We start from the raw sequence: 17,971 nt of genomic DNA, 5'->3' as shown, positions 1-17,971 counted from the left end.
AAGCACTTGGTTTAGTCGTCTTTTCTCTTTTTAACCCTTATATTTATCATATTTGGATGTTTTAGGTTGCATTTTTCTCTTTTAGGATATTTTGCATTTCACCCTTGTATTCGTTTATCGTTCCTCGTATATGTGATGAATGATTTATTTATTTATTTTTGTTTATTTACTTATATGTATCGCGCTTTGCATTTGGGGGTGGGGAATATTACCCTAGAGCCTCGCATTGGTTCTCGATCCCTCCCCTCCAAACCGAGCACTGGCATACGTGCATACGTTTTTTTTTAATCCCTTATTTATTTTTCTTTTAGTGGCTTGTCACGCCACTCTTCCCTGTTAGGATTAGGCGACCCACTTGGACGTGTGATCGCGACACGACGTGTGCGTAGCATGATCCGCGACACGACGTGTGCGTAGCATGATCCGAGGGGTCACTCAATCTTCCATTTCAAGCTTCGAGTTGATAGCCTTTAGCTTTTAGTTGAAAATTGAGGATTTTTTATAGATTCACTTGGACATGTGGCCGTGGCACGACGTGCGCGTAGCAATGTCTAGGGAATCGCTCGAGCCACCGACAAAGAACCTTGGGGTTGATGACCTTTGGTTTCCAAGTCTGAAGGCTCGGGGACTTAAAACCTATTGTGTCTAGATGCATTAGTAAGCCAATATCTCATGCATCCATGATAGTTTACATAGGGTAGAGTCTGCCTTACCCTATTAGGGACACTATTCACGAGGGGAGGGATCCAATCCCTCTTTTTCTTTTTATTGTTTTATCTCTGTGTATTATTTTGCTACAATGTGTTATGTGAATTTATCTGATTGAACTAACTTTTCTTAGTTTTTGTCTCCACTGCATTCACAAACCTTAGAAATAAGAGTCCTGACGTGGTATTCGTTAAGGCAGACCACCCTTTGTAAATAGCACGTTTAAATTTTAGTTTATCGCATTAATACTATGCATGTCATTCTAGGCTTACCCCGGCATTTAAATGGGGCACTTTTAGATCATATGTCAAGTATTTCATTGCATATTTAACCGCTTTAATAAACTGGCATCATACATCAACTTTAGAGGGAATGCCGCATAGGGGATCCCGCGTTAGGAATAAGCCACCTTTTGTCTCGGATATATAATCCAATGAGACTTGCACGTTTATATTTTTTGTACCATCTAAAGTGGTAGTGCACAAGGTAAGGTAGGATTCGATCCCTTTCGTGTGACGGCATTGAGAATGATGGAACAGTTTTTACGCATTAGAATATGAGCCTTTAATAATCACTTTTTGGCCATTTTATCAGAATTGGTAAAAATCCCTTGCGTAAAGGACATTAAGTTGAAAAAATTCACAAAATTTCACATTGTTGAGACGATAAATATAATTGAGGCCAAATCTTGATTTTAGAATGCTCATAGACTAATGAATCACAATGAATTTTTTGAAACTACCAATGGGCAGACAATTCCATCGATTTTGATAAATCATCAATTTCATTCATTCCATTTTTACATCTAAGATGATTGAATCGATTTTTTCATAGATCATTCGATCCTTACAATTTTGCTCATTTTTAATTTCATTTTCATTCAATTTCATTTTAGATAAATCATCAATTTCATTCTGTTCATTTGGTCAGTGATCCAGTCGATTTTTGAATAAACTGTCAATTCTATCCAATCCATTTGATCAATTTATACATTTCTAGGACAATACAATCAATTTTGAGTTAATCATCAATTTCATTCAATTCATTATTCTTTTAAGCAATTTTATTTATTTATTTTTTATTTTTGAATAAATTTTCAATTTCATCCAATCCATTGGATCAGTTTTATTCACTTTCAGGATAATCCAGTCAATTTTTGAACTAACCATCAATTTCATTCGATTCATTTAACCTATTTATTCTCTTTTAAAGTTTCGATCTATAGTTCACCGAAGAAATTAGTCGAGACATTTCAATCCTTTCAAAAGTAAGTTTTATACACTAAATTGATTTTGATATCATTTTATGTGTCAATCAAAGCAGTCAATTCATTCGGACTTTGTCCTCATTTTGTTAGGACAAATTGTCTCTTGTCACTCCAATTATCCAGTCTTTTCAAAATTGTCTTTTCATTGAATCTCAATAAGTCGATCGGATCCATCAGGTATTGTATGGTGCCTATCCCAGAGGATTGCATTTTTCATACTAGGCCAACCCTTGGCATAAAAGGGTTCCCCCATAGGACATGCATACCGATTTTGCAGTTTTGCTTACTAACTCTGGGTATTTTGCTTTTATTTTTTCCCCCTCCCCTGCATTTATAAAAGTTGTTTTAACAAGGTAAAAAAATATTTTTCCTATATCTGATAATATTTTTGGATCTAATAAATTTTGAAAAATTACAAATGTTACTTGATTCTTGGGCAGATCCTACAATGTGAAAAAAAAATGAAAAAAAAAGAATGAAAAATCCATTTGAAAATGCTAGTGTAAAGCATCTCAAAAATCTCTTGATTCATTGTTCCTAATCCATTTTGTCTCAAAAGATAGAAAGAGAAAGTGTGTATATATTTGAAAGTGTATTCTTTAGAGATTTTTATTTTTCTCACATGTATCACATTTGAGAAATTTTCAAACATTTGAATAATAAAGTTTTTATTTAGACAATTATTGTTTTGTATATATTCATTCTTTATTTGCTCATTGAGAGATTTCATGATAGATTTTAAGGAATAAGGCTAAATTGAAATTTTTCGACCTCTTGTTCGAAATTCATGAGTGCATGTCAAATTCTCAAAATTCTTTGCATACACTAGATTTGTGGCCTAAACTATTCAATGAGAATAGTCGGAAATAAAAGGGGTCATTCAAATTTGATAGCTTGTCATAAAAGATCAACCCCAACACTTTTCATTTTCATTTTTTTGTCCACTTTTATTGAACCTCCAAGATCAGTCGCATTGGCTGACTAGTTTCAAAGTGAGATAATTTTTTCCGTGAAAATGTCCGGTGTGTCTAACCAGATTCAATTCACATCTAAGTGAAAGTAAAAATGCACATTACTTCTTATTTTATTTTGAAAATTTGGAATGATACTTTAGGCTTTCGTCTCTCTATCTATACAGATTTTATCATTTATTTCCCCATTTCAGACTTCAAAAACTAGAGTTTCGTTTCAAATAAAAGCCTCAATGATCATGACCCTCCACGGAAAAATTTTCGAATGTCAAATGGAAATGGGTTTTTCCAACGGGTTATTCTTTACTTTAGTTGTCATGAGAAATAAGAATGATGCTTTGGCCATCGTTTCTATCATCTAAACACTCTTATCCTTTGCATCCTCATTTGAACCTAAATTGGTGGTTCGTTTCAAAAGCACTTATGATTGTACCCCCACACTGGGGAAGGAGATTTGAGAATTGAAAAAAAATGGCAAAGATGCACCTCAAATTGTTATCTAGCAAGAGAAAAATTAACAAGTTTAGGGGAATTTGACTCTACCTTTGATATTTTTGGTCTTTCACTGTTGAAAGAAAGGAGGGGCCATATATTACTCCAAGATTAGGGAGTTAAGTTTTATTCATTGACATTTGGGATATCAGTATTTTGGTAAAAAAAAAAAAAGAGATTGAGAAATGAAAGAAAATTGGTGAAAATAAATGAAAAAATGATGAAAGAAAAAAAAAAGAAGAAAAGAAAGAAAATACGAAGACATCCAATGCTGCATTCCCCTTAGTGATTGTTGAAGAAAAAAGAGGATTGATAAGAAAAAGGGAGTCAAAAGGGGGTCCCGGATTTTAAATCCAAAACTGGGGCAATTTTTGTGAAAGAAGGCGATCTTAAGTGCGTTGTCCTTGAAAATTCTATTTTTTTTAGCTATCATTGTTAAGCCACATTACAAGCTCATAAAGTCCATTGCTGACTTATCTTTCATGACAATTTGAAGTGAAGATTTCGCCTTTAAGGAATTTACCAATTACTCATGATCATTAGGCCATAACTTGTTTCCATATGTTTAACTATCGTTTCTACCCATACATTACAAGCCCATAGAGCTTATATGTTAACTGAATTTTCTTAAGAAATAAGGGTGATAAGCTATTTGCTTTCACCAAGATGTGATACTGAATGTGTTGGATACAATTTGGGCACAAAAAAAAAAAAAGACAGATCCTGACATACCATCTCCCTGAGTCACCTCAAAATCATGAGTAATACCCATTTGATTGGTCCTAAAAGATGAGCCAACGAGAAGAGGACCCTTTTCCCTCGATATCGATCCCAAAAAGAGGAAGAGATCTTTTGTAATTTGGTTTTGTTTTGAGAGATTTATCATGGAGCTTTCTACATGGCATTTAAAGTTTTTTGTGGAAAAATGCATTTTTTCTATTATACATCAACTCACATTGCATGTTAGTTTTTTAAATTTTGGAAGACACAGTTTTCTTGTTTTGTCCGAATAAATGGAGAATCACTCGAATAAAATTTTAGAATAGACCCAAATTGGGGCAAAATTTTTTGTAATATATCTGTGAGATTTTGTCAAATAGGTTCAAATTGAGGTAAAATTTTTAATACATTTGTAGGGTATGTCCAAGGTCAAGTATATTTCTCAAATCTTGATAAGTCAACACTTTGCATGAATGTTAATTGTTATATCATTACTCAAAAAAAAACAAAAAAAAAAATTTTGAAAATTGAAAAATTCAAGTGCTTTGAAAAATTCTCCTTATGCAGGTGTTTATGGTTGAGATCGAGGAAAAAGTGCAATTCAACTTGCAAATTTGGAGATTAGTCACGAATAAAAATGGAGCAATAATGCTACATTGCAAAGTAGAGGATCGGCTATTTGCTCAAAAGGAGTACATACTTTAGCAGCCAACTTGAAAAAAAAAAAGAGAAAAGAAAAGAAAAAGAGGGAATGAAAAGTGAAAAAAAAAAGAGAAAAATAAAAGGAAAAAAAAAAAGTAAAGAGAAAAGGAGAAAAGAGAAAGGAGTAAGGGGGTGAATGTTAAAGTGCTAAAAAAAAAGAGAGAATAGTAAAAAAAAAAGGAGGAAAAAAATGAAAAAAAAGAAAAAAAACGAAAAAAAAGAGAAAAAAAAGGGGATTGAAAAAAAAAGAAAAAGAAAAAGAGAGTTTTCCCTTCGATTTTGCAAATTTTGCAATTGAATTCTGGGAGCATTTCATTGGAGATTACATTTCTAAGTTGGGGTAACACCTTGCCCTCTTATACTGTAATGGAAGTGGTAATACATGCCAAAACCGAGATTCCGTCCTTGCACATTTTGACAAAGGCTCAGGCAGAAGAAATCGAATGGATTAAGGAGCACAATGAGTTGCTGTCTCTAATTGATGAAAAAGAAGTTGAATGTTTGTCATGGACAATGCTATCATCAAAGGATGGTTCGTTAGTTATGACAAGAAAGACAAATCTCGCTTATTTGAAGTGAGGGATAAGGTTTTGAAGTAAATTCTTCCGATTCAAGAGGAGGTTAAAGAAAAGTTTGTTCCAACTTGGCAAGAGTCATTTATTGTTCAAAGAGTGCTATCCGGAAGAACGTCCATTCGTACAGAACTTGATGGACAGGTCTTTCCTTTGCCAATCAATTCAGACATGTGTAATAAATTTTTTTTATCTGATTATGTGATTTTTCGTTTTGAAATACCATCTATGGCGGATCAAAGGCGAGCCTTTTTCTTTTCTCTTTAAACATCTTATCCCTAGTTTTCCCCATTGAACCTCCAGAATAATTTAACCTTTCATTTGATAGCCCTCCTAAAGATTGCAAACCCCATACTGGGGTAAATTTTTATCTCCTATTTGTCATAAAAAAAAAAGAAAAAAAAGAGAAAAAAAGAAGTCAAAAGCCAAACTGGGGCAATTTTTTCGGTTTTAATATCCTCATACTGGGGCAAATATTGATAGAATGCGGTTTTAGGGTTTTTGAAACCTCTTTGAAGATTTTGCTTTGAAGCCTTAACACTTTTTCCACACCCCACATGACCCCATCATAAAAATCATAAAGTCTCGACCTCCGCTTTAGTGATATTTTTAATAAAAATCACTTAATCAAATGGCAATTGATGTCAATACACCTTCACCATTTTTACATGGGAAGGGTTGTCGCGCTAATGCCATCCTTTCTTTAAATACATTTCTGAATTGATAAAGGTCGTTGACAAGATTTGTTCATTAGGTGAAAATCTGAAAGAATGTCTTCTCAAAAAAAAAAAATGAAAGAAAAAAGAGAAGGACGAAAAGAAAAAATAGAAAATGAAAACAAAATAAAATAAAAAGGTGTGACCTTTGTGAAAATCCGAAAGGTTGAGGTCATCAAGGTGAGATTTTGGAGCACAAGAGAATCATGAACGAAAAGCGGGTTGCTGACACTTGAGATAGTTGCCATTCATTCAAATCTGGTCATTAGAAAAGTCGATTTGTGGTACAAAGTGAGGTATGGCTGACTGATGCTAGAAAATTGAGAAGATTCAAAATAAGTTGCAGCACAACTCTTGAGGAGCAGTTTTGACATCGAAGGATCATGCTTGCATAGTTCTCAGGGCCAAAAGGAGCACAAGGAATCACATGGTATTCGTATCATATGATCATTCTTTTTGTTTTTTCGAAAGCATGAAAAATGTGGCCTTCGTTAAACATGATTTACACTGGGGCAAATATCAAGAGGAATGAGCTCCAATTTTGGTAATGCATTTTAAATCGGCTTTGTGGAAAAAAAAAAGGTCTTTTAAAATCGAGAGGACAGTGACATATGTATGTACCTCTCAAATCTCTTGAAAGGAGAGTTGTCATTGGTATTCTTCAAGTTTTAGAATTTGTCACCTTTGTTTTTTTTTCAAAAAAAAAACAAAAAAAACAAAAACAAAACAAAAAAAAAAAAAAAAAAAAAAAAAAAAAAAAAAAAAAAAAAAAAAAAAAAACAAAAAAAAAATGTGTGTGTTTCTTTCATTTGAAAAAAAAGAAAAAGAAAAAAGATTACAAATCCACCAACTTGAGCCACAATGTCAAAATGCAAAGCAGATGATTGGTTGAACAAAATTGATTCAAATTGAGTCAATTCCTGAAATGATTTTTCAGGTAAATATTCAAGAACTTTTTCATGCAATAACGTGTGTCATGTCTTTTATCACCGTTAGCATTGAATATTGACTCACTAGCGTGTGTTTTGCTTTTTCATATCCGTTAGCATCGGGTCCAACCCACTAACGTGTCTTTTATCACCGTTAGCATCGAGTATTGACTCACTAACGTGTGTTTTATTTTTTATATCCGTTAGCATCGGGTCCAACCCACTAACGTGATCTTTATCATCGTTAGCATCGAGTATTGACTCACTAACGTGTGTTTTGCTTTTTCATATCCGTTAGCATCGGATTCAACCCACTAACGTGTCTTTTATCACCGTTAGCATCGAGTATTAACTCACTAGCGTGTGTTTTGCTTTTTTATATCCGTTAGCATCGGGTCCAACCCACTAACGTGATCTTTATCATCGTTAGCATCGAGTATTGACTCACTAGCGTGTGTTTTGCTTTTTCATATCCGTTAGCATCGGGTCCAACCCACTAACGTGTCTTTTATCACCGTTAGCATCGAGTATTAACTCACTAGCGTGTGTTTTACTTTTTTATATCCGTTAGCATCGGGTCCAACCCACTAACGTGATCTTTATCATCGTTAGCATCGAGTATTGACTCACTAGCGTGTGTTTTGCTTTTTCATATCCGTTAGCATCGGGTCCAACCCACTAACGTGTCTTTTATCACCGTTAGCATCGAGTATTGACTCACTAACGTGTGTTTGTTTTTTTTCATATCCCGTTAGCATCGGGTCAACCCACTAACGTGTATTGACTCACTAACGTGTGTTTTATTTTTTCATATCCGTTAGCATCGGGTTCAACCCACTAACGTGTCTTTCATCACCGTTAGCATCGAGTATTGACTCACTAACGTGTGTTATGTTTTTTTTCACATCCGTTAGCATCGAGTACAACTCACTAACGCGTGTTTTATTTTTTCACATCCGTTAGCATCGGGTCCAACCCACTAACATGTCTTTTATCACCGTTAGCATCGAGTACAACTCACTAACGCGTGTTTTATTTTTTCACATCCGTTAGCATCGGGTCCAACTAGGGCTGCAAACGAATCGATCCGCTCGCGAGCGGCTCGAGTCAAGCTCGAGTCGAGCTCGTTATTAATCGAGCTCGAGCCGGCTCGAGTCAAACTCGAGCTCGAGCTCGAGCTCAGAATATTAAGCTCGTTAGCTCGCGAGCCGGCTCGCGAGCTTGGGTATATATATATATTTTTTTTTATTTTTATTTTTATTTAATAATAAAATTACGTATATTATATATTTTTTTTTTTTTTATTTTTATAGTAAATTATGTATATATCCTTAATATTTTATTATTTATTAAGAAAAAAATATTATTTTATTTATTTTTTTTAAAATAAAATAATTATTTTTTATTTTTTTTCGAGCTCGAGTTCGGCTCGACTTGATTCGAGTCGAGCTCGAGCTCGAAATTTGCCGGCTCGTCGAGCTCGAGCTCGAGCTCGAGCTTGGTAAAATTTAGTCGAGGCTCGGCTCGATTAGCTCAAAGCTCGACTCGGTTCGGCTCGTTTGCAGCCCTAGGTCCAACCCACTAACATGTCTTTTATCACCGTTAGCATCGGGTCCAACCCACTAACATGTCTTTCATCACCGTTAGCATTGAGATTTGACTCACTAACGTATGCTATTTTTTGTCACATCCGTTAGCATCGGGTTCAACCCACTAACGTGTCTTTTGTATATCATGTTGGGATTCGGCAGGTTTGGGTGTTATCCCACTGACCGTTTTATTTTATTGGATTCAGGTTTTATCCCACCAATCTGTTATTTCTTGACAATTTAAATTCCTGTTGGTGAGTCTCAGCGTCCACCGCGCACCCTTCTATCTCCCATTCTTGACAAATTTAAATTCCTGTTGGAGCGTAATCGCGTCCCTCCGCGCATCAATTTAATTTTCGCGTCCCTCCGCGCATCAATTTAATTTCCTGTTGGTGAGTCTCAGCGTCCACCGCGCACCCTTCTACCTCCCTTCTTGACAATTTAATTTCCTGTTGGTGAGTCTCAGCGTCCACCGCGCACCCTTCTATCTCCTATTCTTGACAAATTTAAATTCCTGTTGGAGCGTAATCGCGTCCCTCCGCGCATCAATTTAATTTCCTGTTGGTGAGTCTCAGCGTCCACCGCGCACCCTTCTACCTCCCATTCTTGATCAATTTAATTTCCTGTTGGTGAGTCTCAGCGTCCACCGCGCACCCTTCTACCTCCCATTCTTGACAAATTTAATTGTCTGTTGGAGCGTAATCGCGTCCCTCTGCGCATCAATTTAATTTTCTGTTGGTGAGTCTCAGCGTCCACCGCGCACCCTTCTATCCCCCTTCTTGACAAATTTAAATTCCTGTTGGTGAGTCTCAGCGTCCACCGCGCACCCTTCTATCTCCCCTTCTTGACGATTTAATTTTCTGTTGGAGCGTAATCGCGTCCCTTCGCGCATCTTTTTCTAAAAGACAAATTTAATTTTCTGTTGGAGCGTAACCGCGTCCCTCCGCGCATCTTTTCTAGTTATGACAAGTTACTTTTCTTGACTGTTTTGACTAATAATTGTGCTTTCTCATTCATTTTGTATTTCATGTTTAGAAGTTCTGAGAGCTCAGACTTTTTCGACTTTACAAAGACCACAGTTGGTCAATGCACTTGTTTCTGTGTGGTTCACTTGCATTCGAACTACGTTTGACCTGATTCCCATGGCGGGATACGTAGGCAACTCTACATGAGTTCGGTCACGTGTTCATTACATCTTTTGTTCAATAATTTCAGCCAAGTGTTAGCTTGTTTATTTTAGCTCAGGTACAGCTAGAAGAGACAGGTAAGCAATTTGGTGTCTACGTCTTTGTCTTGAGTTTCTTTGAAACTCTAGACAAAGAGGGGCAAGCTGTAGACACCAAATTTTTGTCAATTTTTAATATTTTCTCAAGATTTTTCTATTTAACGAGTTATTTATTTTCTTGCATTTTAATATGCATTTTCTCATTTTTGCAGGTTTGCTTTACGAAAAGAAAAAAAAACAACAAAACAACAAAAACCAAAAAAATCAAAAAATCAAAAAAATCATTTTGATCATTTTGTTTCACCAAATTAACTATTAACCCATTTTCACACTCAATGGCCATGGACTTGTCTTTTCATTAGTTGAGAAATCATCATTTTGGAAGATTCAGCACACAAGCCCCATTTTGGCTAGAAGTCCCTCTCGGCTCTCTCTGGTCTCTCAACAAAAAAGACAAGACCCAAAAAAGAAAAAAAACTCTCGGCTCTCTCCCTCAAAAAGGCAAGAAAAGAAAAGAAAAAAAAAAGGAAAGAACCAAAACACTCAAGCCAATACATCTCTCGGACCTTTCTTGGCTCCCAACAGACAAAGCCATAAAAGAAGAAAGGGAACTAGCGGTCAGACCATTGGAATTTAGGAATTCCACCACAAAGCTCAATCAAGTGACTGCAATATCCTAGAGGTATTTTTTCTTTTTCTTTTTTTTTCCGTTTTGTTTTTCACATTAAATTCATATTTAATTGCCTATTTTCTCCTGTTTTTGCTGCTTTGCATTGTTGTTGTTGGATTGTTAAAAAATTGGAAATGGCATGAACCAGATTTAGGAAAAGGAAACGGTGCTGTGAATGCATGCCAAATGTTTGAAAAAATGTCTAAATGAAAAAACGAATCAAAGGAGTGAATTTGGCGTGTATGTTTTGCTCAAATGGGTGACCATTAGCTAGCAAAGATCTGAAAATGTTGGGATATCTAAATATTTTGGAGTTTTGAGCTTCAAAGGCATGGAAGTATTTTTCTTCATTTAGGGGCTGTTTTTGCTTTAATTTAGCCTTTTTATGTTGTTTCTTGTCAAATAAAAAATCATAGTTGTATTGTAGAAGTTGTAAGAGTGTTGTAGTATAATTTTCATGATTTTTGGTGAAGGTTTAAGGGGTTAAAAAAAAATAAAACCGTGACTGTTTTTTGGCCATTTGACCACTTTTCTTTCCTTTTTTGTAAAAAATAACTCCGGAAATGGAACCTACGCGAAAAATCGAGTGAGGGAGTGTATTTTGAGAAAATTTGGTAACCGGAGTGACCACCGGCGACGGCGGTCCGGTGGCGGTGGTGCCACCGGCGGCCGCCATGGCCGCCAGCTCCTTCAGCTGGCCGAAGAAGAAGAGAAAAAGAAACGGCTGAAAGTGGAGAAAGGAAGAAAAGAAAAGAAGGAAAGAAAGAAAGAAAAAAGGGGTTTGGGCTAAGGTTAGTTTTTAGGTGGGTTTGTGATTATTTTGTTAGGTTTTGGGGATGGGCTTTAGTTTATTTTTTCTTTTGGGTTTCTGTTGGGCTAGGAGGTTGGAGCCCATGTATTTTTGGCTGGGCTTGAGGGATAAATAGACGGGCTGGCCTGTGTGTTTTAGCTTGGGTTTTCAGTTGGGCTTAAGTAGGTTTGGCCCAAGTAAAATAAAAAGAGTGGCCCGATGCCTTTTTTCTTGCCCAGATCTGGTTACGATTTGCACTTTGACCCCTGATCTTTGGAGTAATTTTATTTTGGCCCAGAACATTTTAAATTCCTTTCACCTAGGTCCTTAAATTAATTTCATTTTAGTCCCTGAATTTTGTCTTTCATTTAATTTTGACCCCTAAACTTTGGAAAATATAATTTTTGTCCCCAAAAGTTTTTTTCAATTTTTGCAATTCAGTCCCTGATGAATTTTGACTCTCTTTATTATGATTGTTTCTTTTCTTTAATAGCTAATTATGTTACTTTAGAATATACTTAACTTGGAATTTTTAGATTTGCTTAAATTTCTTTACGTCTGACATATTAGTGTGAATTTAGTACTTGTATTATTATTTTCTTTTTCAATTAAATTGGTGCCATGATCCTTTTGTTCATTGTGAGTATAAATAGGACAATTTGACTCCATTTAGTCACCACTTCAAACGGGAGGTACCCCTATTTTTATTATTTCAATGTCAATTACGTGCTCTTATGTGCTCTTATGTGTTCCTATGTGTTTATATTTTTATATGCTTTATTTATTTGATTTAAATATTCATTTAAATTTTCTTATATATGTTTTAGTTAATTTTTTACAATGATTCAAGAGGCATTTAAATACCTCAAAAATGTAATAGATAGGATAATTAGATTTGTTTTATTATATTTTTCCCTTCTAGATTGTAGTTAGGCGCTCCCCGATGTAATAGATAGGTTGCGTGTTTATGTGGCTTATGTGTTATGTGTTTTATCCGCTTTTCTTAGGATTTTGGCATCTAGATATTATGTTTACGTGTTATGTGCTACGTGCTCTTATGTGTTTATTTATTTTAATTTATGTTTTATTTGTTTCACTGTGAATTGTTAATGCATGACGTCACCACACTAGTCCAACGCTAGTTGTGGTTTCTCCCTCCGCTTACTTGCTAGTCCAACGCTAGTAAGGATTTTCTGGAAATGGGCTAGTCCAACGCTAGACCCTTTAGGTTGTCTTGCGCTAGATTCATCTTTGTGTGCTATTCACTACATTTTCATGCATATTTTCATTTTTAGGATCTTCTCTCATTTGCATGATATTCTCTATTATATTATCCCTTACCCTCTATAGGTACTAAGCATGTCATTTAGAATCGCATCTCATTTAAGTTAGTTCATTTGCTTGTTCATGTTAGGATAATTATTTTCAAACATGAGAAATGGGTGATTATAACTTTTTAGTTTAAATACCCCATTAATCCTTGTATAAGAAAATTAGGTCACGAGTTTTTGTCTCCCATACCCTTTATGTTGCATTCCCCTTTTCTTTGGTCACTTATATATATGTATATAATTTAATTTCTTTTCTTTTATTTTAATTTCACCATTTGCGTACTCGTGACACTTTCAAGAAATCATTTTGGCCTTCGCAATTAATGCGATTGGTCCAATTAAACCCTTGAATGAACATTTTGTCCCTTTCGATATTTTTAGATTTGCATCCATGTAGAAAACATCCAAACATGATAAAATTAAGGGTTAGAGTAGGAAAATTTTGACTAAATCTCGCAACTAGCTTAGACTAGGTTGAAAGGGTGCCTTAGGTTTGAGTTAATCGAACCTTTGCCTTCCCTTTCTTCAACCGTGACTCCCGAATCTATTTTCTCTTGTTTTCAAAGACCTGGAGTTGTCAAAAAGGGTTTTGATTTATTTTATTTTTGTCAAAAATATTTTTTTGGGTGATTTGGTACACCAAAACTCCATACCAAGTGGCGACTCCTAATTTTTCTTCAAAACCCTTTTAGACTAAATTTTGGACCCAAATTGTCGCATTTTTTTAAAGTCCCATTTTAGGTCCCTTTTAACTTGTTTTAAAATAAAATCACATCTTTTCTAAACCACCTTTATTTTTATTTTTCCATCGCGAAAAATGGGGCGCGACAACCCCCGATCCTTTTCTTTGGTTACGTAGACCTAAAAGTTCTTTAAAAAAGGGTTTGCTTACTTTTCTTTCCAAAAAATCACTTTTTGGGTGACTTGGTACACCCTAACTCTATACCAAGTGGCGACTCCATTTTCCATTCAAAAACCCTTTTTGAACTTTGTTTGGCCAAACTGTCGCATTTCACAATCCCATGGCCTTTTATTTTCATTTTCACACACGTTCACATACATATCCCACACACTACTTTCACACATCTCAAAAAGTGGGGCGCGACAGGTGGCGACTCCACTGGGGATTTCCTAAGTGGGTCCAAGCATTTGATTTAGCTATTCTTTTCCTTTTTCTACCCTTTTTTTATGCATAGCATTTGGATGCTTAGGATTGTATTTTTTCCTTTTTAGGATTTTTGCATTTTGCGCGTAACAACTCACTTCCTCACACATTCGCGTACGATTGATTTGATGGATGAATGGCTTATGTATGTGATTCCGCTATTTGCATTGCATTTGGGTGGGGGATATTACCCTAGAGCCTCGCGTTGGTTCTTGATCACTCCCCTCCAAACGAGCACTAGCATACGTGCATACGCTTTAATTTTTTCACCCCTCATTTATTTTTTCTTTTAGTGGCTTGTCACGCCACTCCACCCTGTTAGGATTTTAGGCGACCCACTTGGACGTGTGATCGCGACACGACGTGTGCGTAGCACGATCCGAGGGGTCACTCAATCTTTCGCTTTAAGCTTTGGGTTAATAGCCTTTAGCTTTTGGTTGAAGGTTGAGGATTTTTGATAGATTCACTCAGACATGTAGCCGTAACACGACGTGTGCGTAGCAATGTCTGGGGAATCGCTCGAGCCACCGACAAAGAACCTTGGGATTGATGACCTTTGGTTTCAAAGTCTGAAGGCTCGGGGACCTAAAACCTATCGAGTCTAGATGCATTAGTGAGCCCCAACCTCATGCATCCATGATAGTTTTACCTAGGGTAGAGTCTGCCTTACCCTGGTAGGGACACTATTCACGAGGGGAGGGATCCAACCCCTTTTCCCTTTTATTGCTTTATTTCTTTGTATTGATTTTATTGCTTTATCTCGTTGCTACAATGTGTTATGTGTATTTATTTGGCCGAACTAACTTTCTTGGTTTTATCCCCATTGCATTCACAAACCCTAGCAAATAAGAGGTCTGGCATGACTTTCTTTTAGAACTTACCCTTGTAGATAGGCTATTGCACGTTTAAAGATTTTGGTATATTGCATTCTTAGATTAATAATGCCATATCATTTTAGGTTTACCCTGGCAAATAAAGGGTCCCTTAGGTCATGTTTCAGTTCAAATTGCATATTTTACTGCTTTAATAAACTGGCATCATGCATAAACCCTAGAAAGGGAATGCCACATAGGGGATCCCCACGTTAGGAATAAACCGCCCTGTGTCTCGGATATTTAATCCAATGAGACTTGCACGTTTATATTTTTGTACCATCCAAAGGGGGTAGTGCACAAGGTAAGGTAGGATCCGATCCTTTCCATGACCCTGGGGCGATCTTTGGTACGTTAGAATATGAGCATCTAACAATCATTCTTTGGCCATTTTTAACATAGTTGGTAAAAATCCCTTGCTTAAAGGACATTAACTTGAAGAAATTCGCAAATAATTCTTCATTACTGAGACAATAAACAAATTGAGGCCAAAATTTGATTTTTAGAAGGCTCATAGACTAGTGCATCGCAATGCAATTTTTAAAACTACCAAAGGGAAGATAATTCCATCGATTTTTTGAATAAACCATCATTTCCATTCATTTGATCAAATTCATCCAATCTATTTGGTCAATTCATTCATTTTTAGAACAATTCAGTCAATTTTGAATAAATCATCAATTTCAATTCATTTGATCAATTTACCCTTTTTAGGGTGATCCGGTCGATTTTGAATAAATCATCAGTTTACCCATTCTTAGGTCAATTCAATCAATCTTGAATAAATCTTCAGTTTCGTTCAATTTCATTTGACCAGTTTACCCTTTTTAGGTAATCTAGTCAATTTTGAATAAATTATCAATTTCATCCTATCCTCTTGATCCGCTTATTCCCTTTTAGGGTTTAAGTCTAAAATTCATTAAATAAATTAGTCGAGGCATTGCAATCCTTTCAAGAGTAAGCTCTCTTTCAAATATCATGTGAAGTAAGCAATCCTTTCGAACTTTGTCCTCATTTTTTAGGACAAATGTTCTTTCTCGCCCCAAATTGGCCAAAAATTTTCAAATCATTTTTCACTTAAATCAGTGGATCGGATTCATCAGGTATTGTATAGTGCCTACCTCAGAGGATTACATCATTCTAGGCCTACCCATGGCACAAAAAGGGTTCCCCCCATAGGACATGCATCCTAGTTCTTTTGGATATTTACTAACTCTTGTCTTTTTCTTTTTCCTTTTGCTAGCTAAGCGAGGGCTAAATCTAAAGGCAATTCCTTTCCAAATTCTCAGGTAATATTTAAACATAGCTTCTCGTCGAAGCCCCATCATAACGCGATCCCGTAGTCGAGCCCAGAGGAATCGTGTAAACATGAGTTCACAGCCGGAACCGTCGGATAGGTCTGCTACTACAGCTCAACCTGAGACTGCAAGTTTGGGGGTCCAACTGACCGAGATGCTTACTAAGTTTGGTGAGATGGCCACCGAGATGGCGGCCCAAAGGAAATTAATTGATGAATTTATCAGTAGCGGAGTTCAACCCGAGCCCGTACCCATCAGTCAACCTGAGCAAGAACCATTTATCATACCTTCGACTCAAGCTACCTTTACTCCATCATTCCCTATTCCACCCGAAGGAACTTTCACCTATCCCATCATAAATTTGCCATACACTTACCCTCCTAATCCTTCATTTTTTCCTACTTACATGCAAGGCCCACAACCCCAAGCTACTTCAAACATACCACCTGAGCCACATACCTTTTATCACACTGCTGCTGAGCCATTCCTACCCGACCATACTGTTCAAACCAAGCCAGAAATGGGGGAGTCTTCCGCTCCCATTGATATAAAGCTGCTCAAACGCCTTGACCGTTTTGATGAGTTTATGAGAAAGAGTCAGGGGTTGAACAAGCAAGGAGTCCTGGATTACGATGAGCTTTGTCTCTTTCCAAATGTGCAATTGCCTGAGGGGTTCAAAACCCCTAAGTTTAACAAGTATGATGGGACGGGTAATCCCAAAACACACCTCCGACTATTTGCTAACAAGTTGGGAAAGCCTGTAGACGACGAGAACCTGCCTCTAAGGTTGTTCCCGGAAAGTCTGGAGGGGGATGCCCTTGACAGGTATTCAAATTTGAAGCCCGAAGAAGTAAAAACCTGGATTGACTTGTCCAATGCTTTTGTAAGGCAATACGAGTATAACTGCGAGTTGGTTCCGACACGAGCCACGTTGGAAGGAACAAAAAGAAAACCGTCCGAGGATCACAAGACTTATGCCAAGAGGTGGAGAAAAATAGCTGCAAAAGTCGAGCCACCAATGACTGAGGACGAAATCATACGCACTTTCATTAAAGCACATGATCCGCCGTATTTTGAAGAAATTTTCCGCATGACTGGATGCTCGTTCGCTGCCATTGCCAATAAACTTGAGGAGTACGATGACTTCATGAAAGCTGGGAAGATTGTTAACGTCTCTGCCCTCAAATCCCAGTTGGATGCCTTGCAAGGACATGGGAATAGTGGGAAGAACCCGCAACTTAAAAAGAAAGAGGGGGAAGCTGCTTCCATATGGGATCAAAACCCTATCCCAAGACCTAGACCTCGACAATACCCCACCTACTCAAACCCTTACCCTTATTATTCCAACCCTCATCCTGTTTGTCACACCAATATCACTCATCCTCGACCTCGCCCTAATTACACCAACTCGCCCATAGCCCATTTTCAAATATCTCAACCCAATTTCCAACAAGTTCGACCCCGACCTCCCTACAATCAACAATTTCCTCCACCAAATAGACCCGTTTACAACTATCCTCAGCCCCCTAAAGCCAACAACCCGGGACGTAACCGCACATTCACCAATCTCGACAGGCCTTTGGATCAATTATATGACCAATTGAAGGCTGCTGGGAAAATAGGTATCATTCCCCCTCCAACCTATCCGTATGGCATACCCGTTGGGTATAACCCACAAGCTGTCTGTGCTTATCATTCAGGGGCACCCGGCCATCCGATTGCTGAGTGCAAAGTACTCAAGCATAAAATTCAAGACATGATTGAAGCTGGAGAGATTGTAATTAGAAGAAAAGAGGCACAAGCGCCAAATGTGGATAAGAACCCCCTGCCAGAGTACGATAACACCATTGGGGTTATTATGGACAATACGGAATTTAAGGAGCCTATTAGAAACTCGTCAAGTGAGGCTGAGGTGTTTGGAAATGATGCAGAATTTCCCGACATCCCTGAATGA

General features: G+C 36.9%; 1 protein-coding gene across 1 annotated transcript in view; it reads left to right on the top strand.

Annotated features, from left to right (window-relative positions):
- The window catches only part of LOC113755259, a 32,662-nt gene extending 14,691 nt beyond the window's left edge, over positions 1-17,971 (top strand). The window contains exon 3 of the mRNA XM_027299299.1: positions 17,210-17,971. Coding sequence (XP_027155100.1) covers positions 17,210-17,971 — 762 coding nt within the window. The remainder of the gene's footprint in view (positions 1-17,209) is intronic.

This window comes from Coffea eugenioides, unplaced genomic scaffold, assembly GCF_003713205.1.
Source record: "Coffea eugenioides isolate CCC68of unplaced genomic scaffold, Ceug_1.0 ScVebR1_135;HRSCAF=560, whole genome shotgun sequence".
Taxonomy (NCBI): domain Eukaryota; kingdom Viridiplantae; phylum Streptophyta; class Magnoliopsida; order Gentianales; family Rubiaceae; genus Coffea; species Coffea eugenioides.
The sequence above is the reverse complement of the archived record's forward strand: the minus strand, read 5'-3'. Positions and strand labels throughout refer to the sequence as shown.